The sequence below is a fragment of the Otolemur garnettii genome, unplaced genomic scaffold, assembly GCF_000181295.1.
Source record: "Otolemur garnettii isolate 467f Iridium unplaced genomic scaffold, OtoGar3 scaffold00031, whole genome shotgun sequence".
Taxonomy (NCBI): Eukaryota; Metazoa; Chordata; class Mammalia; order Primates; family Galagidae; genus Otolemur; species Otolemur garnettii.
In genome coordinates this window covers 8,432,943-8,454,651 of record NW_003852426.1, presented here as the reverse complement: position 1 = coordinate 8,454,651, position 21,709 = coordinate 8,432,943, and the positions used below count along the sequence as shown (strand labels likewise).

At 52.5% G+C, this 21,709-nt stretch overlaps 1 protein-coding gene across 1 annotated transcript in view; it reads left to right on the top strand.

The window, feature by feature from the left end:
- Positions 1–1,728: 1,728 nt before the first annotated feature.
- Positions 1,729–21,709, top strand: part of MDGA1 (MAM domain containing glycosylphosphatidylinositol anchor 1) — a 53,417-nt gene continuing 33,436 nt past the window's right edge. The window contains exon 1 of the mRNA XM_003789158.3: positions 1,729–1,795. Coding sequence (XP_003789206.1) covers positions 1,729–1,795 — 67 coding nt within the window. The remainder of the gene's footprint in view (positions 1,796–21,709) is intronic.

Here is a 21,709-nt window from a genome sequence, read left to right as displayed (position 1 = left end):
CTGGGATCCTCGCTTCAGTCCCGCCTCCCCAAAGTACAAAACATTTGCGAAGTGTGCAGAGCCCTGCCGGCTTGGGTTCCCGAAGCGAGCCGCCGTGTCTACCCCGCGAGCGTGCCAGGATCGGTGCACCCAGCTCGGGCAGCCGGTCTGGGTGTGCAAGGGCGGGCGAAGAGCGAGTGTGCGAGCGAGCGGCTACAGAGCCCACGCCGAAACCTAAGTCCCTCCGCCACTGTCCTCGGGATAGATGGATCCATTTCTGCTTTCTGACATTTTCCTGCTGGGGGGAGTGCGGGGGGAGCGAGAGAGGAGAGAGATGGGGAGAAGAGGGGGAGGGAGAGAGAGGGAGGAGAGAGAGAGGGAGAGAGAGAAGAGAGAGAAGAAAGCAGGCAGTCTGCTTCCCCCAGCCCTGTTTTGTTTTCTCTAATTGGTCCTGGGGGAGGCGAGGAAATTGGACAGAGGCTGGGCTGGGCGAGCTGGGCTGCCTTTAATTGGCTCCTTTTTTTAACTGGAGGGGAATCAAACAGGAGAGCGAGCGACAAAGGGTGGGAGAGCGAGAGACCGAACGAGGAGACGCGAGGAGGAGGGAGGAGGGAGGAGGAAGGGAGGCGGGAAGAGCGCGGAATGAAAAGCTCCGAGGGGCGAAAAAGCAGCACAGCAAAGCCCAAGTTGCCGAGCGAGCGGAGCGCTCCCGCGGCCCGGAGCCGAGCGGCCGCCGCGCCCGGGGGCCCGGCCCGGCCCCGCCCGCTCGGGGCCCCCGCCGTCCGAGGCCGCCGGGCGGGGGCGGGGACGACCAACTTGGGGCGCGGCGCAGTCCTGCTCTCCGGAGAGATCGGAGCCCAGGAACGCCGCCGCCGCGGCCAGACGGCGGGAGCGGAGTGCAGAGAGCGTAGGCGGTGAGCAGCGCTAGTGCCGCAGCCCCGGCCTCGGCGAGAGCGCGAATATTTTTCAAACGACTCAAACTTTGCTTCTTTCCCCGCCTTCTGGGGCCCCTGGTGCCTGGAATTGCTCGCCAGAATCCCGCGGGGCACTGGGCTGCGATCCGTCCCCCCGGTTTGTCGGCGGCTGAGCTAACTTCGCGGACCCAAGAGCCGGTGGCACTAGCCCCTCGGCCGAACCCAGCCCGCGCTGCTCCCTGGCTCAGGAGGGCCGGGGCCGGGGCTCCTTCCCCGCCGGGAGAGCGCCAGACCGGCCCCCTTGGGTCGGGCGGTAGAGCCCTCGGCACCCGCGACAGGACTGGGAACAGCGTATTAACCCGAGCAGAGCCCGGGCCTCCCCGCCCCCGCTCCGCGGGGGGGCGACCCCAGGGCAGGGAAACGACAAGTTTGTCAGTCATCTGTGGCCTATTGGATCCGAGCGCCGCGGCCGCAGCAGGGAGGTCCCCGGTGCCCAGCATCCTGTGCGGACAGCCCTGGGGAACAGGGACGGCTCGGCAGCCGGACTCCTTGGGCCAGGGCGCTGGCCGCTGCGCTGGGTGCGCCGAGGCATTCGGGGCCAGGTCAGCGCCCCTTGCGTCTCCACGCGGGCAGCGGCTCAGCCAGTGGAGAATCCCGGGTCGCTACCGCCGCCTCTTCAGTCTCCTAGTCTCCGCCACTGCCGCTGCCGCTGCTCTCTTTGCCTCCACTCAGGGAAAGCGGGGTGAAACAGGGGCGTCTCAGGGCCCTGGCGGATGAGCCCCCCGCCGCCTCTTGGGCTGCGCCGCCTCGCGGGGATGAAGCACCGGCCGTGAAGATGGAGGTGACCTGCCTTCTACTTCTGGCGCTGATCCCCTTCCACTGCCGAGGACAAGGAGTCTACGGTAAGAGCCCGCGTCCCGCCCCAAGCTGGCTTAGACCTCCACGGAAACTTTGCAAGAGGCGCAAAGTGCGCGCTACCGGGGTTTGGTGGAGACCTCGGCTCGGACTCTAGAGTGCTTGCCTACGTCCCCGCCCTCTCCAGGGCGCGAGGAGACCGAGCTAGCTGCTTCGGAACTCAGGGAACTGTGGTAGGGTTTGGCGTAAAGCTGGGAATGTCAGGGGGAGGTACCCACTTTCCCAAACCCTGCTAGGGGCGGGCGTGACTAGGAATCCTTGAAAGCACCCGGTCGGCTCCGGAGACCGGACAAATCCTCGACCAGGGACTTGCACCGAAACCTGGTTCTCTCCTGGTTTGGCCTCCAGAGTGGAAGCCAAGCGATGCGCGATCCAGAGTTGCGCTTGGCTTGCTGGCGAGCCGGCTTCCAGCGCCGTGGTCGGGAGGCGAGCTCGCCTTCCCCGCTGTCGCTGCGGCTTCGCTTCTTCTGCTCGCTTCTTGACAGCGGGAGAGGATGCCGGCATCCCCTGGCTCTGGCGCCTCCGACCGTGGCATCTTTTTCAGACCTTTCCTGCGACCATGGCATCTCTTTCGGACCTTTCCTGAGCCAGTTCTTCCTGTCCCCAGTTCCCAGCTACAACCCCCCAGCCCACCTTCCTTCTCCATGCGCTCACACACAAACATTCAGCCACCATCCTCTGGAAACGCGAACACCGCACGCACCCATCGGGCTACATGTCCAAACTCTGCCTGCTTCCTCGCCGCTTTGCTCCTGCGTCCACACGCCTCCTCTCTGACGCCAAGGGGGAACTCTGGTTACCCCTTCACCTTCCCGTGCCATGGGTTTTCTCAGGGAGGGCCCCAAAGGCGGGCATCATCCCTTCAGGGTCACTGAGGCTCACCCACAGCGCCTTCACCCTACAGCACAGAAAGTCGATCTCCGAAGGCCCAATGGCCTCTACTTTGCCTCCTCCTGACCGCAGGGTGGTTTTGTAGGTTTTTGCAGCGTGATATGTAGCTGGGGTGAGTGGGATTCTTTCTCCCTTTTTCTCTGAGGCTAAGGGCCGAATGATTTCCCTTTGGATCAGGGAAGAGTTTGACCTGTTCTCTGTGGGGTAGCAGAGGCACTGTGTCCCTTGCTTCCAGCCTCAGGTGCTGGTGCTAAATGCTTCATTCTGGAGGTATCTGGCCTGTCTGCCTGTGCCTGGGAAAAGGAAGGGGGTGTCCTGAGGGGTGTCTGGGAAGTGACATGCTCTTGGCCCTACACTGCTAGCTGGCTTGGGCTTAATTCTCTGGTGAAGCTGGCCCAGGCAGCTGGCCAAACTCCGCTTTTTAATTAGTTTGTGTGTCTCTTACTGCCTGGCCCCTCACATAGGCCAGAAAAGGCAGGAAGGAATAAGAATGCAGCAGGGACTGGACGAAGCTGAGTTTCAGGGAGGAGGCCGCTGGGCCGGTCCTGGAGGCTGTAGCCTCTACAGAGCAGTGATCTTTCTCCCCAAGATTTCCCTACAGCTCCACTGCTTCCTTAGAGGGGCCCTAAGAGGGACACTGCTGAGGCTTTCTCCTTCTCACTGTACCTCAGGGGCCCTGGAAAGTGATGGAGAATCCTCACTGTGTGCTGCTGGCCTCCACTCTACCCCTCCTCCATGTGCTCTTCAGCAGACTGGGCAAACCCATCTCCTGCTTATCCCTATCCTCCATCCTTCTCCAGGCTGCACGGGGCCCCATCTTGAGGAGGCTCCTCTGGGCCTAGCCTATAAACCCCAGCAGTAAGAGTGGAGTTGGGAGCCAATCTCTGTGGACCCTCATTTCAGAGTACTCTAGGGCCAGGATTCAGCCATAGGCTCACCTGTAACCTTTTCTCTCTGTATTTTGTCCCCTCCTGCTTGCGCCTGGGTCCCAGTTGCTTTCACCCAGCAAATCCAAGAGGGCTGGAAATGCGGGGGCTGATTGCTGGACCCCAGGTGACATTCTTTCCCCTTTCCTTTGAGAGCTTGGCTTCAGGAAATGTTTAGGGGTTCTTGGGAGTTGCAGGGTTGGAAGTCTGTATTGGGGTGATGGGGAGATGGGGAAAATTTAATATGAGGAAGAAGAGGACATCAAGAGGTCACTGAGTTCCTTGTGACACTAGAAGCTTTGGCTAGATATAGCCAAAAGGGTTATCTTTGTAGGACTGGGACTGGGTTAAAAGAAATGGGATGGAGAGCCAGAAGTAGTTCTCCCTCCCTACTGGCCTTCATTTTTCTCTACCCTCAAAGCAGATGAAGTAGCTTGAGAAAGAGTAAGGGTAGCATGTAGGGGCCATTGTGCCTGGCACACACCTTGGCAGATATTTGTTGAATGAATGAAGGCCTATGGTTGGGGGGAGGTTGAAGAAATTCTTTCTCTCCAAGATGTCTCTCTAGGACTGAGCTTGTAGGCAGGGCAGTGGGGTACTCTTTGTGGGGCTCTGCTTAGGGATAATCATGGAGTCCTAGGCTAGAAGCCCATTGTTGTCCTGGGAGGGAAGCAGTAGGTTTCACTCAAGGCACAGAAGAAAAATGTGTGCTCTGGGGAGGGAACCCCTGCCCCGCTACCCCCAGGCCTGTGTGGCTGAGAGGGGGCAGATTAATGCAGAAGCTTAATTGAGAAGGCGAGGAAGAGCAGGAGGTGGAAGGAAAACCCATTGTTGTCTGCATTTGGCCTGGGCTGTGCTGTTCTGCTGAGGGTGGTAGAAGGCAGGGACCTGGAGTCCTATGCCCTGGTTTGTACTGAGGTCCACATGCCTGCTGTAAGATGTGTGGTCAGCAGTAGGGCTGGGGATGCACTCTTAGTTTGGCCAGGTGGCTTTGTTCTTCTTTGGGGCACAGATGCTACAACAGCCAAGGGTTGGACCAGATGGTCCATTTGGAGTTAGTTTCCCCTCCCTCCTCGCCTCTCAGATCTCCTGGCCCAGTTTGTTGTCTTCTGGGATGGATTTTGTAATCTGCTTTCTTGCAGACTTGGGGGCTGAACTGGGGTAAAGGCAGTAGTGACTAAGGAGGAATAACCTCCGTGTGGATGGTGTCAGAGAACAGCCCCTCTTCTATCCTGGCTTACTTTCCTCCTCTTATAGCAGCCAGACTTCCAGCCAGGGGCAAGTTGGTGGGATTACTTTCCCTTACAAAAACACAACAAACCCCTGGATTATTTAATATGCAGAAGTGGGAATTGACATTATCCTTAAGACAGGTTGTTTGCAACTTACTGGTGGAAGTCAAAATATTTCACCAAAGGTGTCATCAGAAACTACTATCCTATGCTAATTTTTGTAGGAACATGAAGACAGATGTTGAATAATTTGACAAGAGCAACATAGCTTACAAAATTATCACCGAGTCAGGTTTTTTTCCCCTCCTCTGGGGAGTGTAGAGAAGGAATTTCAGGAAGCGAGTCTCCCAGTGTCGTCTCCCGAGTGTTGATCTGAGTGTGGGCACTTGGAATTTTTCACTAAAGTTCCTACTCTCACATGCCTTGAAACTGCTGTCCACATCTGTTTCTTCCTCTGGAGAAGGCATCACATCTAAAACTTTGTTTCCCTTGGGCTAACAAGACTCTGAGTTTTCTTAATGTCCTCAAGAAGATCCATACTTCTGTCTCTTCTTCCTTCTCAGTTACAGAAGCTGCATGAGGGAAAGAGAGCACCTTGTGTCTGCAAATGCAAGCCGGTTTTGTTTTGCCTACATCGTTCCCTCCCCAAGTTGATGTTGGCCCCAAGCCAGTCTGAGGACTCCCCAAGCCTTTGGTGTCAGGCTGGAGAGTACCTTCTGAGGTTCAGGGTCCTCATGCTGTCCCTTTGTACATTACAGTCTGGGAATCTGTGCTTCATGGGTGGGTGGGAGCTCTAGGTGAAGGGAGGAGGTTGGTTAGAGGGGATTTTGTAATACTAGCCAGGAAAGCACTGTTGAGGGAGTAGGCGGGGATAGCCAGGAGTCCACGTGTAATTGGCCAGGCTTGGCTGTGAGCTGCTGGGGCTGGGGTGGCAAAGCCTCATTTAGAGCCTGGTATTAGCTCTGCTTTGCTGGAACATGGAGGGACAGGTTGGGGGGAACGGGTGGGGGGAGCTCCATAGGGAGAATGGAGGGAGCTAATCACAGCCGCCAAGGCCCAGCAAATGAATGATGCAGGAAATCAATAACCTGGGGGTGGGAGTGGAAATCCGGGCAGTGGTAGCAGCCCCAGCTTCTCCCAGCTGCCCAGGAGGCATGGGAGGACCTGGGAGGAGTGAGACAGAAGCAGGAATGTGGAGAACACCTCCTCCCATCTGCCTCCCTACCCAGCTCTCCTGACTTTCATCTCTTGAGGGCTGGGCTCACCGAGGTTGGCCAGGAGATGCCCCACCCAGTGAAGACCGAGGACCAGGGAGATGGAACCTTGGACCTCTCAGTCTTGAAAGAGCCCCACTCCACTTACTACCTGCCTTTGGATACCTGGGAGGGTCCCAGGTGTTGGGGGTTTGTGTGGGCTGCCAGGGGGGGGCTCTACCCTGTGTGGCAGGCACTGCTGCTCCAGATGTGGCCAGCAGGGGGAGGGCTTGGCCGCCACATTGCTTCTTGCTTTTCCTAGGCTCCCATGGGCCTTACCCTATTTGAAGTATGGGCATTATTCTAATCCTTAGGCTGGAGCCAAATGAGACTCCTTAAGGCTTTCTGGAGCTCCAGGCCTCCCTGAAGCTCTCATATGCCCACCTGTGTCTCTGGGCAGCTGCCTGTGGCCACTCTTCTTGTCTTCCCTAGGCCAGAAGAGAGACCTGTGGTGGGACTCAGCTAAGGCTGGGGGCTCTAGCGCCTGTAAGACTGTGTGTTGTGGATACCAAGGGTCTTGTTCCCTTGCAGGGCTGCCTCTTTATAAACCCAGGGCATGGCTCCCTTCTGCATCTTCTCCTCCATCCTCAGAAGACCCTACTTTGCAGGCATGCGTCTGCTGGTAGAAGGTTCTAGCACTGCTTAGCTCACAGGAATGAATCTTTTTTTTAAAAAAAAAACAATGAAATCTTATTTTTCCCCAAGTCCATGAGTAACACTATGAGTAACTACTATGAGTAACGTGCTCTTTGCAAAACAATGAAAGAATACATAAAAGTATAGAGAAAGGAAGGGAAACTCACTTGATGACCTACATGCATTTGGCTATGGTTCTTTTAGGCATCTTTTTGGGGAGTGAGGAATAAACCTCTTTGGGAGGATTGTTGGTTATAACAACAGTATCTTCTAGGTGTGTTAGTGCCAAGTGCCTTACCGTGCATTTGCATGCTTCTACAGCCTTTGCTTCCCATGACATTCTGAGAGGCAGCATGTGCCTATTGTCACAGATAAGGAAACTGGGGTTCTGAGAGTTTGTGACCTGATCAAGGTTACACAGCTGGTTAGGAGCAGCTCTAAGTGGAGCTTCTGATTTGGGCTAAGGAAAGCAGTGTGATAGTCCTTTCACTCACCATTCATTACATATTTGCTGAGTCCGTCTTGAACAAGACCCAATTTTGACCATTGGCAGGGTTACCGAGATGAGTAAGAGGGAAGGGGAGGAGAACGACACATGAGGGTTCCTAGGAGATCTTGATAAATACCATAAATACCATGTGGCAAGGGCATGTAAAAATAATCTGAAGGTGAAGAAATTACTTCCAGGGCCTTGGGAAGGAAGGAGTATTTGAACTGGCCTCGGGAAACAGCAGTAAGGATTGAGGTGGGCATCCCAGGCAGAGGGCACATAGTGGTACAGGGATGGAGGCTAAAGAACCTGGGTGTGTGGGGAGCAGTGAGTGGCTCAGATGGGTTGGAGCATAAGTTGGTAGGGAGTTGGGGCAGTTGGGCTGAAACAGTAAGGGAATAACAATGAACACTGCTAACATTGACTCCCCTGGCTGAAATCATGAATACAAATTATCTTCAATCCTCACCATAACCCCTTGGTGATGGGTTCATTAGCCCCTTTTACTGATGAATAAACCGAGAGTTCAGAGCAATGACGTCCAAGTGGCAGAGCCAGACCTGAACCCAGAACTGCTGATTGCAAAGCTTGGGCTTGAGAGGAGGGGGCTGGAGCCCTGGGTTTGGGAGAAGCTGTCAGGGGGGTGTTGAGCAGGGAAATGGTTTGATGTGAGCCACATTTTAGGCTGGGAAGCCATGCAGCTCTGTTGGAGGCTGTGCAGGGAGACTGGTCAGTAGGCCTTGCAGATGTCCAGGGAGGCAGGGGAGTGCTTGGGAGCCTCATGGATATCTGTGAGAAGTGTGTTCCAGCCAGTGCAAAGGTCCTGAGTAGAAGCATGCCTGGGCTGTTTGAGCAACAGAGAGGAGTCCAGTGTGGCTGGAACAGAGTGAGCCAAGGAAGGGAACTAGGAGGTGGGGTCAGCCAGATTGTTTGGAGCCTTAAAGGCTGTGTAAGTACTTTGGATTTTATTCTGACTGAGACAGGGGACCATGGGAGGGTTTTGAGGAGAGATGGTACATGAACTGACACCTTTTAAATAGAATTCCCCAGGCTGCCATGTAGAGAATAGATTGCAGGTGGGTTGAGGGAGAGAGAAGGGAGCCAGTTAGAAGCTGTTGCAAAAGGCAAGAAATGAGATTGTGCCATCATCATTAGGCACTAAGAGAGGATTGGAAAGAGTTTGGGTAAGGGAGAGGAGCTGAAAGACTTGGCACACAGTGATAACAGGTTAAATAAAGCCACTGGAAGTCAGATAGGGCAGTGAGGTAGTTAAGAGCCTTAATCTCTGGGTAAGAAACCTGGGTCTGAATCCCAGCTCTGCCCTGCAGCAGCTGTTGAGAGTCCAAGAAGTTCCATCTGCTTTATCTAAGCCATGGCTTCTCTACTTGTCAGATGGAGATAATCATAGTTCACCACATGGGCTTATGAGACAGTGCCTAGGAAGCCCTGAGCACATGCCTGCCACTTAGCAAGACCTTAATAAATAGTTTAATGATAATGTGAGTGAGTGCACCTTTGAACTTCATGAGATTCGGGCACTGAGACGTCTGGAAGGGATACTGACAGGCCAGGTGGACATGAGCACTGGTGCTCAGGAGAGAGAGCAACTTTGAAGAGGTGGATTTTGCACATCTGGATTTATGTCACAGAATGATTTGGGTTGAAACCATGAGGTGGAATAAAATTGCCAAGGACAAGAGAGTGGAGAGAGAGGACTGAGCTGAGGCCAGAGCCCTGGGGAGCCCCGGGGTTTAGGAGATGGGAATAGACCTGAGAGGGGTGGAGTCTGTGGGAGGAAGGGCTGCCTGAATGGAGGGGGAGAGGGAGCTCTGGGCAGCTGCAGCACAGAATGGGGCTCCTCAGGCTTTCCTGTGTCCAGGAACTCCCCTGGGGATCTTGCATGGTCTCAATCAGTGGGTCTGGGTCTGGGCCGAGATTCTGCATTTCTAACAAAACTGGGTGATATCGACGCTCCTGGCCCAGGGATCACACTTTTTATAACAAGGGCATAAGGAAGAGGATTGAACTCATATGGGCAGACTTCTGTTGGAAGGCCAGGGGGCAGCTTGCTGCCTCTGAGGGTCATTGCACAGTATGCCTCAGCCCTCAGGGCCTCAGTTACCCTGTCAGGAAGGCTGGTTTAGGCACACCCACCTCTTGGGATGACAGAGAAGCCCAAGAGTGCTAGCACTTTGTAAACTCTAAGGTGAATTATGGGAACTCTGTTTCACAGGAGCAGAGGGGGTGGCAGGCAGATGGCAGGGAGCTCCGGGTGTGGGTGGCATGTGGAAGCAGGAGGTGCCGGCTGCGCTTTTGAGAAATGTGGCAGGCCAGGGAGGGCTGGAACGGCAGTTCCCACTACCCGAGCCCAGCCTCTTGCCTGTGAGAGGCGGGGGCTGCAGGGGTGGGTGACCTTGGTGTGGGGTGGTGGCAAGGGCAGGTTCCAGGGCACTGCCTGGCTGGCTTCTAAGGTTCCACCCCGGGCTTCTCTTGGTTCCTTTCTAGTTCCAGCAACTCAGCCGAGATACTTTGATTATCTGGAGGGTTGGAAGCTGTGTAGAGAAGTGGTTCTCCATCCCGGCACATGTCAGAACCACCTGGAGAGTTTTTTCAACAACAGATGCCTGCCTCCACCCCGGACCTCCTGAATCAGAAACTCTGCAGGTGGCATCAAGGCATCTGTGGTTGTAAGAGCTCTTCAGCTGATGCGCAGGCACAGCTGGTGTAGACAGTGCATCCGAATGAGTTAGGCCAGAACAGATGTCTTCTTCCCTTGGGCTTCTCCAGGTTTTCCAGGTCACTGCTCAAGCTTAGTTTCAACCAAGCTCATCTGGGCCCTGGGGTCGTAAAAGAAAATCCTACTTATTATTTTTTAAACTCTGAGCCAGGCTACTTTCTACTTTAATGGTGCTAACCAGAAGGTCCAGACCAGGAGCTTGGGAGACTGGCCCCTTTCTTGGCTTCTAACCAAGGGATTTCCACTCCAGAACCTAGAGAGATGGAAAGAGACTGCCTCAGAAATAGTTTTCATTTTTTAAAAAAATTTAATTTTAGAGACAGGGTTTTGCTCTGTCACTGAGGCTAGAGTGCAGTGGCCTGATCATAGCTCACGGCAACCTCCAACTCCTGGGTTCAAGTGATCATCCTCTGCCTCCTGAGTAGCTGGGACTATAGGCGCGTGCCACCATGCCCAGCTCATTTTTTTGTTTTTGTTTTTACAGAGACAGGGTCCTGCTATGTTGCCCATGTGGATCTTGAACTCCTGACCTCAAGTGATCCTTCTTCCACCTCTGCCTTCAGAGTGCTGGGATTACAGGTGTGAGCCACTGTGCCTAGCCTCTGTTACCTTTTTGAAATGTGGCCCTTTTGTGTGTTCTCTTCTTTGACTAGGAATAAAGTGAAAATTTCAGAGTTAGAATGCATAGGGGCACTGTCTGAAAGGGTGTTGGGTACTGGCTACAGAGGTGAATGGCACCTGTCTCGGAGTTGCTCACAGCTGAGTGGGAGAAAGCAGTCTTTTTTTTTTTTTTTTTTAGACAGAGTCTTACTCTGTTGGCCCTGGGTAGAGTGCTGTGGCATCATAGATCACAGCAACCTCAGTCTCTTGGGCTTAAGAGATCCTCTTGCTCCAGTTTCCTGAGTAGTTGGGACTACAGGTGCCTACCACAACGCCCAGCTAGTTTTTCTCTCTCTCTCTATTTAGTAGAGACAGGGTCTCACTCTTGCTCAGGCTGATCTCAAACTCCTGACCTCAAGTAATCAACCTGCCTCAGCATCCCAGAGTACTAGGATTATAGGTGTAAGCCACAGCATCCAGCCAGAAAGCAGTCTTTTCTAATGCCCTCATTTCCCAGATGGAGAAGCCAAGGTTCAGAATGAGTGATTTGCCCAAGGCTCTGCCGTCAGCAGGTGGTAGAGTCAGGATTTGAACTCCAGCCTGCCTAAAGCCCAACTGAGTGTCCATCTACTGCCCCAAGTGTGAGGTTCCTGAAGAAATTACCTGGCAGGTCTTTGTTCCTCAGCTGTGGTGTGGCAGACAGGTTGACCATGGGAGAAGCATGAGAACCTCAAGTCCTGTTGCAGGAATTACATTTGGTTGCTAGAAACAAAGACCTGACTACAGAGGCTTAAGCAGATTAAGGTTGAGGAGGGGCACAAGGGTATGTCAAGGAGTGAGTTCAGCTGCCTTAAGTGAGCCGGAAACTGATCTTTAAGCTTTATTACAATAAGAGACTGAGACCAGAGACGGCAAGAAGGTTACACAGCAATTAGGTGCCAAGGTTGAAGTTAAAAACCATGTCAAAGGACTATAAATCTGGATCTTTCTCATTCTTCTATACCACCTCCCAGCCTCAGGAAGGCCAGGGCATGTCTACATGGTGTTCATTTTGTGCCTACAGCTCTGTAATCCTTTCTCCACCCCCATCAACCTCATTTCTTATCCCAGGCCTGATTGCATCTGGACCACAGCATCTGGGGCTCACTCTGGGTTCAGGAGTCTGGTTAGATATTAGAAGCCCATAATGGAAATATTGGAGAGGCCCCCTGGTTAGTGGGAAGGTGATACTACCTGGTAGTGTGAACTGCAGGTTGCTGCCAGTCTTCACCAGGTCTTGTCACACTGCCTGCCAGTTTCACTTTAGAGTTATTAACAATTTATCCAGCAGAAACTGTCACTACTTCTAGAAGTTCACTCTGGGAATAACCAGCAGCCGTAGTCTTCTCCCTGTGGTTCAGGCTGGTTGATCACATGATTTGGATCTTGAATCATGGTATTCAGGCAAGGAGGTTTCCAGGGGAGTGATGGGTAGAGGCAGAGGATGATGTGAGGGTGTTTAATATATGTGTGTGTGTGTATGGGGGGGGTTGTTAAGCAATATATGGGCTCTGGCTTGTGGCTAATGTGAGAGATTTGATAGTGACACCATGCACAGTTAAAACTTGCTTGGATTCATGGTCTTAATTTTGGTCCCCCCAGAAGCAGACCCTGAAATAAGTAGCTGGGTACTATAGTTTATCTGGGAGGTAAGTCCTAGAAGCTCTGGAAAAGGAATGCAGAAGTGAGACAGGCCAAGGAAACCAGTACGATGTGCCTCACCAAGCCGGTTATCATTGTGTCCCATGAGGTCACTCTGGGTCACTGAGTGAAACACACACTTCATAGTTATCCCAGCATGGAGTGAGGGAGCTGGGGCATGTGTACGCCCACTCCCATCTGTCATTGGGTGAGGGCTGCTCTGGGGAGTGGGACTTTCCTGGTGCTCCTAACTGGCTGTGCACACAGGTAGTGTGAGCTGCAGTGGCAGAGACAGCCTTCAGGCAGAGAGGTGCATGCAGGCACTGGCAGCTGGGGGCTGACTGGCTGTGCACTGGAGTGGTGAGGAGATAGGGTGTCGGGGGCACTGACAGCCTGAACCACATTTCACCTAAGCCAGAAGTCTTCTTGCTTTTTCAGGCCAGCCTGCTTTGCAGAGCTCTTTATTCTTAGGGCTCATCTCCTGAGCTGCATGTAGAAGCCCTGATCCCAGGCTGAAAACTCTGCCCTGTGACCACCGGACCTGGGAGCTGCTCACTGACTTCCTTGGATCCTGTGACCGGAACCCCAGTGTGTCAATTTTCCCAAAACCTCCCCTGGAGGATTGAGGGGTCCTCGTGCCCATGGAGGACAGGGTTGGGGATCAACCAGGAACATATAGGATCCTTTGGTCATTGCCATGAGAGGCACGATCGTTTGTTCTTCACCCTGCTGAATTCAAAACTAACAAAGAGGTGGGGACAGTCTCTGAGACTGGAGGACTGTTCCTTCTGTCCGTAGGCAGGATTCTGTGTGAAAGTGTTGTTGGGGATTAGAGGGGGTAATAATGTCAATTGCATTATCGGGTTTGGCTGACCTCCGATAATGCATTCTGTCCACTTTCCCCTCCGAAACCAAACCATCTCCCATGGGCTGTGACAAGAGTGGCCTGTGTCCCTGCATGTTCCTGAGCCTTATGAGTCCAGCTCAGCAGCACCATTGTATATTTCTGTCTCCTCACTACCAACTGGAATTTGAGATTAATTAATTGATTCAGTACTTATTGAACACTTCCTATGTGCTAGACTCTGTTCTAGGTACTGAGAATAAGTAGAGCCAGACAAAGAGATGATCTAAACTCATAAAGTGACAGAGCCAGGAGGGGTCTTGGGGGGTAAATCTAATCATTTGTTAGAAGAGAACCCTGAATCTCAGAGAGGGCAAGAGAAGTCTTCAGGCCACACAGCAAAGAGGGGGCCCAGTTTGGAATCATAGAAAGTCGGAGGTAATGGGATTAGAGGTTACCTGGTCCTACCTGTGTAGTTCTGAGAGGCAGAAACCAGCATCCAGAGATGAAGGGGTCTTGCCAAGCTCATGGAACTGCTTTACCTGCCAGTGAACACAGCTTCCTCTCCCATGTTTTAACAGATCTGGAATCTAATGTACTGAGGGCTGTGTGCGTGTGGTGAGGGTGGGGGCAGCAGCAGGAGACATGAGTGACTTTCTTCTGATCAAGCCAGGCCACTTCCTAGGAGGTGCTCACTGCTGAGGGATGCCCTGATGTCCTGAAGTTCCAGAGCACCCCTGTGTGGCTCTCTCTCCTGGGGAGCTGAGGGACAGGGGTTGTGAGACACACTGGGATGAGGGTGGTCTGCATTCCCTGCTGTCTGCTCTCCCCATTCTGTTAGAAATCAGTTGGAGATCAGTGTGTGTGTGTGTGTGTGTGTGTGTGTGTGTAGACCATTGGCACGAAGTTAACGGCTCTCACTGGGTATCTCGATAGGAACTGAAGAATTTCCCTCGGTTCTCTTTGCCTGTGAAATGCACTTTATTGTACTTCGTGGTGTACATGTAAATACGCGTGAGCATACATGTGCTGTAGGTGTGCATATGGGCGATGATGTTGCACAGAAGAACATGTATGTGTGTGGGCCCTGAAGACCTTCTTGGGGGCTTCTCCGGGTCCACCTTTGTCCCACTGTCCCTCCAGGCAGCCCCTGGTCCCCCTTGCTTCAGTTCTCAGGTAGAGGATAGGCCGGGGCATGCAGCACCCTGGCTGTCAGGGTCTGTTCTTCACACAGATGTCAGCGACTAGCATGACTGCCTGGGTTGGGCTGACCTCCACCCTTTACAGGAGACCTGGAGTGGGGGCAAAGGCAGGCCGAGGCTGGCCTAGAGCTCCTGGCTAATTTCCTCGGCCTCTATCGATCCAGCAGCTTCTTCTGAGTCTATTAGCAGTCGGCAAGTGAAAATATCCCCCATCGCGAGGCCTGACCTGAGACAGGGAGGAATCCATAGCAATTTGTTCAAACAGAGGAAAGCGTTTCCCTCTGATTTGTATTCCAATTTATTCCAGGCAGGAAGGGGGTCAGGGTGGGAGGGCAAACCCTGGCACAGCCAGAGCTGGGCCCAGGCCCGTCCCCTTCAACCCTCTATGCCAGCCAGGGTGGCAGCTGGTGCTCCTCGTGGTTCCTGGGGGGGCTGAGGAAGGGAGGGTGGGCCCCAGTGGGGGGACGGGAAGGGAGGCCCGCCAGCCTTCCCAGCAGGCCCTGCTTGGCTGGAGAGCTCAGTTGTGGATTTGATTTTCACAAAACACAAAGCCGCCCGCTCGGAGCCTCTCTCCCAGGCACTGGGGCCTGTGCCAGGCGTGCGCTCACCCACTGCGCCCATGCCAGGTTGGGGGCTGGGCCAGGCACATCGAGACAGTGGCCCCAGCTGGGCTGAGTGGCGGGGGACCTCTTCTCCTGAAGCCCTCCCTGGCCAGCCAAGCAGCAGCAGACCTGCTGAGGCTTGGAGGGGAACCTTTGAGAAGCCCCTTGCAGGGTGGAGAGCTCCTCGCGCAGCTCCTGGACCCACTGTTCATGCTTCCTTCCTGATCTGAGCAACTAAGACTCCCTGGTTAGGATACCAGTGAGCCTCTTTTGAGCACCTACAATAATGACAGCTCTGGTTGATATTTATTAAGTGCCTGCTGTTTGCTGGGCACTGGGCTGGGGCTGTCCAGTCTTTCCAGAGGCCAGCCTTCCTCATGTGCCTCAGTTGCCTCGCTTGTGCTCCTCCCACATTTCTGCATACTTGTCACCTACCTCACCACCTCTGCTCAGTCTTCACTTCCTCTTGGGAGTTGCTTCTGCCATTTATCTGGGGGTGGTGGCCCTGGTAACTAAGGGTCTCGGGATTGATGCCTCTGCAACCTCCCTTTCCAGAGGGTCCCCAGGAACAGGATAGCTTCCTTTCTTCTGGATGGCTTCCTTTGGCCCCACCTTGCCCTCCCCTCCCTGTCAGGGCCCAGGTCTCTCTGCAGAGGTGGTGCTATGGCAACCAGAGAGGAGGATTCTGGGAAGGGTCAGCCAAGTGGTCCAGCACAGCCCCCACCTGGCCCCACTGCTTCCCTCCCTCCTGCACCAGTGCCCCAGGGAGGGGAGTAACTGGAGAAGTTCTTCACACTGAGATGTCAGCGACTAGCAGCTCTGAGGTCAGCTGTCGCACATGACTTGCCAGGCTCCATGACACCCTCAAGGTCTAATTTCAGAATCAAGTAACTAAATATATCAAAGTTGATGAATAATCATGTCTCGCTCAGGTGGGAGTGTGGGGAGGCAGAGTGTGGCTGAAGGATAGAAGCAGAGGCTTCTGAAGCAGAGCTGTGTTCGGGTTTTACCTCAGCCACTCACTAGCCATGTGATCTTGGGCAGGTTTTATGCTGTGCCTCAGTTTCCCCCATACACCAGACAGGGATAATAATGGAACCCTCTTTAGAGGGTTGTGGTGAAGAGGAAATGAAGGATATGTGGAAAGCCAGTCTTGGCCCTGTACCTGGCACGTGGGGAGTTCAATGACCAAAGATGTTTGTAGGAGGCCTTGCTAAGTGAGTAATTCCTGTGCTAGGGCCAGGATCAGGAAGCTGCTGCTGTCACCTGCTGAGTCACAGAGGCTGCCACCAGGGAAGCAGGGTGTGGTGGGAGAGCTTTGTGTACAAACATGTGGCACAATGTGGGAAGAGGAGGGAATAAGACAGATCTGGCCCAGGAGGAAGGGTGGAAGAATTCCTGCCCTTATCCCATTTTCCTGTGGGGAAGTTTATAGCAGGACTCTTCCCTTTTAGAAGATTTACAAGGCTGGGAGCCAGGTATGATTTGCATCCAGTTCTTTATTATCACCCACCCCACTGGCCATTCCAGACCTCACTTTCCCCCCAAGAGGTGGGCCCCCTCCTCCCCCATCCACAGCCCACAGGGGCCTCCTAATGGCAATAACTTTTCTGCCTCGACTGTGACTGTGAACGCTGGTCCAATTGGGTTTCCCCATCCTCAAGTCCTTCATTTTCCCCCCCTCACCCTACTAGATTTCAAGTCGTTTACAAGTTGTGCAGAGGCTCAGCATTATAGTCAAATCCTATGGTGTATGCCACTTACGTAGTTTCTCAAAGTTTAGCCAAAAAAGGAGAGGAAACCTTTCAGCGATGGAGGAAAAAACAAAACAAAACAAAACAAGAAGAGAGTACTTTAGTAGGAGGGCAAGTATTGCATTTCCTGATTTATAAATATACCTGATGCTAAAGAAAACATGTTTCTAAACTTTATGTTTCCCGAATTGACTCATGAGAAAAAAAAGATTGTTCATCCCTTTCAGGGATTTAATGTGTGTTCCCTCCCAGGGGTGTTCGCCTTTTGAAAAGGATACAGAAAGAGAATAAACAAGTGACTATTTAATATGTCAGGTGTCAACGAGTTTTACAGAGATCACACAAGCAGAGAAAAGGATTGAAAATGATGGAGGCGGGTTGGGTGTGCTATCATACTGGGGGCGGTCAGGGAAGGCCTCTCAGAAGAGCTAAAGGGAGTGGTAGAACAAGCCCTGGGGAGGGCAGTCCAGCTGGGAGAACTCTAAGTGCAAAGGCCTGAAGGTGGGAATTGAAGAAGCACAGAGAAGGCAGTGTGGCCGGAGTGGGGAGGAGAGCAGTAGGAGGTAATGATGGGATGGGAGCAGATGGTGGAGGGCACGGCAGGCTGCTGCAAAAGCACTTACTTTGATTCCAAGTGACATGGTCACCAAGGCAGGGTGAGCAGAGGGGAGATGGGATCTGGCTTGGTGTGTTAAGAGGATCCCTCTGCCTGCTATGGGGAACAGGCTAGGCCAGGCAAGGGGAGAAGCAGGGAAGACCTACCAGTAGCTGATGTAACAGTCCAGGCAGGACATGGTGGTGGTGGCTAAGACTAGGGTGGCATCGCAGGGGGGGATTTGGGATGGGCTCTGAATGTAAAGCTGATAGGGCTCACTGGTGGATGGGTGTGGGGTGTGTGTGGAGGAGAAAAGTCATGGTTGGCTCCCAGTTTTCTGGCTAATGCTTGGTTAACAGGAGATAGTGTGCTTCCACTAATATATGAGTAGGGGGTGAGCAGTGGCTCTCAGCCATAGGGGGTAATGGGGGCAATCAAGGTTGGCTTCCAGAGGTCAATAGGTAGAGAGGGGACATAAAGCTAATCAGGCTCTTACATTTCTGCTCTCTGGTTTGTAAACCTTAGACCTAATCCTCCTGCCTCCTCTTGGCCTAGGGCCAAGGCCTGGCCTGGAGGAACCTTGTAACTCCATATGCAGAGGTGGCTTTAAGAGGTTTCTAGCAGTCAGGTTATAGCACCCCTGTTCCTACCCTGCAGCTGGCTGGGGGGCTTTCCAGGAGCTGGATCTCTACCCAGGAACCCCAGTGACCCAGGGTGGGGGGACTGGAGTGCTGCCTGATAGTAGGAGGCCCCCAAAGAAATGCAGTCCTTCTTTGCCCTCCCCTTCCGTCCTAGGGGCTGAGGCCCCATCTGCTCTCAGACCACAAGATTGATTTTGCTTTTAAGGTTGCTATTATTGTTATTATTATCCACTTAAACAACTTCATAGAAAAAAAAAGAAACCCAGTGACTATGAAACATTAACCATTCGTTCTAAATTCCCTGCCCATACCTGTCAATGTATTTTTACATAGCAGTAAACAGTGGTCGGTTCTGCCTTCTGGCCTGACTTTATCTCCTACACACGTCTGCTGCTATTGACTGAGCCCTCAGACCTGTCACTTTAATGGCTGCAGGGCAACCCCTGCATTGATGTGCTGGAGTTTGGGTCACCATTTTTCTGCTGCAGGGTGTTTGGGTAGGAGCCAATTTCCTTTTCTTTTAAATAGCTCTGCCTGTGAATATCCTTATGTGAATTACTTTTTCCTTTTAAATTATTTCCTTGGGGCCTATTCCCCAAAGTGAGATTGCCTAATAGGTCATAGGATAGGAACAGTTTTATGGTTCTCATTTCACACTGCCAGTTGCACGACAGAAAGTTTGAGCTGGTGTTGCGCACAGCCCAGCCACAGTGGATTTCATTATTTTAATTTATTTTTACTGGTTTAATAGGTGCATTATGACCTGCTTTTTAACTTACAATTTTCACTTCCTAAGCCATATTTGGTTCTTTGAGTACCTAATAATAAGACCTGATCTGTGCAGAACTTTACAGTTTACATGGCACTTTCTTAAATGTCATCTCAAGTACTAGTCACTGTGCCGTGTTTCTAGTGTGCATTGTTTTGTCTAATCCTCATGAAAACCCAGAAGTTATTTCCATTAGACCCTGAGATGTAGTAGTACCCCTATCTTGCAGATGAAGAAACTGAGGCTTACAAAGGTTAACTTACTCAAGATCACATGGTCATTGGGTCAGAGGTTGAGCCCTGGCCCCTGCCCTTCACACTACACCGTTTGTGCAGCCCCTTCAGACTTGCATTTATAGCCTCCAATCAAGCAGTGCCCAGCTGGAGGCATGGGCCTTTCTGTTCTCTCTTCCATGAGTGTCTTGCCTGCACTGGGTAGAGCTGCCTTATCCCCTCATCATGGAGAGTTTTGATCCTGGTGTCCTGGGAGAGAAAAAGTCCCTTTATAGTTTGTCTCAGGGGACCCTAGAGTCCTCATTTAAAGGGCTTTCCTAGTGGCCTTTCCAGACATCTGAGTTCCTTAAGTGAGTGTGCAGATTAGACTTCCATTTATACACAATGGAAGATTCTATGAGCACCACCTAACCCTCTAGATACCTATGACCCTTTTGATGTGGCCAGAATGGGGGTATAATCATACTGACATTCCCAGAGATGGGGGCAAACATGGACCGGCTCCCACTTTCTGAAGAGGAGGATTTGTCAAGAGTGCCAGCCTATTCCAGGAACTTCAGGCTCTGTAAACAGTAACAGGCCCTGCATCTGGCTGTTTTTGTGTTGGTCGTGGTGGCAGGGTGGTACATACTGCATGCATGTTTTCAGGGATGGCTTCTTACCTTGTTCAGTGACACTGCCCTCGTACCCAGAGGTCAGAGATATATGTACTCTGGAGAGATTTTTTCAGCCAAAGGGAATGTCGATTGAATATGGGTTTGGTTTTGATTAGCAAAAAAGGCCTTGTAGTGGGGAGCAGACTTTAATATGGTTTGTGGCAGGGAGAGGGCAGAGGCTTTTCGCTGAGGAGGGCTATGCCTCATGTGGCTCCACACCCGAGCACTGAGGGCAGGAGATTTCATGTAACAGGTGCTCAGAAAATGTTACAGAGCAAATCAATGAATCAATGGCAAATTAAAAGGTGATTGCACATGCCCTTTGAAGGACCCAGAGGACAGAGACCAAGAGGGAAGAGAGAGGGAATGAACTTGGACATAGTTCTAATGGCCTGCGAGAGAAAGACCAAAGGCGGATGGACTGAAGTCAGCTGATGTCTTCCCGCAAGGTGTTCTGCATTAGAGCGAGGCCAGAAAAGGTGGTGAGGTATGGATGGGGCTGTTTCAAACTGGTTTTCTGAGCACAGAACTGGAGTCTTCCCTAGAAATGGGTACTCTTGAGAAGTCACCTGGTCTACCCTCAGCCGGTGGTAAACAGAGGACAGGCCTCAGCCAGCTCTGCACACAGCCGGGGATGCGGTCAGGGCAGAGCAACCCCTGCTGCAGAGAGCACAGAAGAGCAGCGTGACTTTTCCGGAGAGCTCCACACTCGATGGCCCACAATCCACAGAGAGGCTCAGAGCATCCTCCCTGGCAGAAGGAGGCCCCGGCAGAGCAGGCCAGGCACCTGCCCGGGCAAGCCTCCTCTCAGGCCCTTGGCCGCCATTCTCTGAGCAGCTAATTAAAAGAGAAAAGCCTGTTAATATTTCAGCACTGTTAACTGTGCTAAATTATTAAGTGTCCATTTGCATTACGTGCATAAAAGGATCAATAAACACATGCATGCTAGGAGCTGGGAGGGCGAGAGGTGTCACAGTGAGGGAGGGTGGTTCCTAAGGATGCTGCACAGGATTGGCCTGACAAGAAACTTGGAGACTATATCCTGAACTGTGAGCCCTGTGTCCTCTGCACTGTGCTGGGCACACGGGCAGTGGAAATGCATGGAGGTTAGTTAGCATGAAAGCCAGGGAGTCAGACAGATGGGTATCTTTGGGCAACTGACTTAAACTTGCTGAGCCTCAGCTTCCTCATCTGAAAAGTGGGAACAATAATAGGCTTGTTACAAGCAATAAATACGATAACATAAAAAGCCCTCAATACAACGATGGCACAGAATAAACGCCTGATACAGGGTAGCTATTACAGTAATAGTTTATTATGTGGGTGGGGCGGTGAGAGACCTGAGACGTGACCCACGCCTCTAGTTCCCGGCATCCCTCCCAGCTCTCTCTCTGCCTCTCAGCAGGCCTTTATAGGTGTCGTTCTTGTCCAGCCAAAAGACCATATGCTTCCCCAGTGCTGGCTCAAGTGTCATAGCTCCCTGCACTCTGGGCACCTAGGTTAGCACCTCACACTGATAAGGACTTGTTGAATGCCTGTCTGATGGAAGCCAGGACCAGAACACAGATCCCAGTTCTGTATCACCCAGTTCCGAATACTCAGTGATGCTTCAGGGGTGGGGGGGGCTGGAGTGATGGCACCTGTTCTGCCATCTGTGGGCAGATAGAGCCAGCTTCAGGTGGGGAATTCTCCAAGGCATGTACACTCACTTCCTTGGAAAAAATCAGCAGCAGGAAGAGGCATCAGCATCAGCTTGGCCAAGTCATGATTGGCCTTTTTAAGTGCAGGCTGGGGAGGAAAGCTGAAGGGGCTTTCCTTGGAGTTTTCCATTCATTTTGTTGTCCACCTGTCTCATCTGGCCCTGCGTCCCAGTGTTGTATCCCACTGATGCCACCCAGCACCTGGCTAGTAGCTGGGAAGAGATTTTTCTATGGAGAATGGAAGTGTCTGATGAGATTCTTTTTTCAAGTTCTAGTGAGAATTCTCTTTGGAACCTTAGTAGGCAGGCTGGAATTTGCCTTAACCGAAGTTCCCTGAGGGTTCGTGGCTGCCTCCCTGGTGGGTGCTAGCAGCCTCCTTCTACAAAATTTGGGGTGTACACTTTTGGGAGAGGAAAGAAGTGAGCTGATAAGCCAAGAGCATTATGCCTTGGCTGTTCTC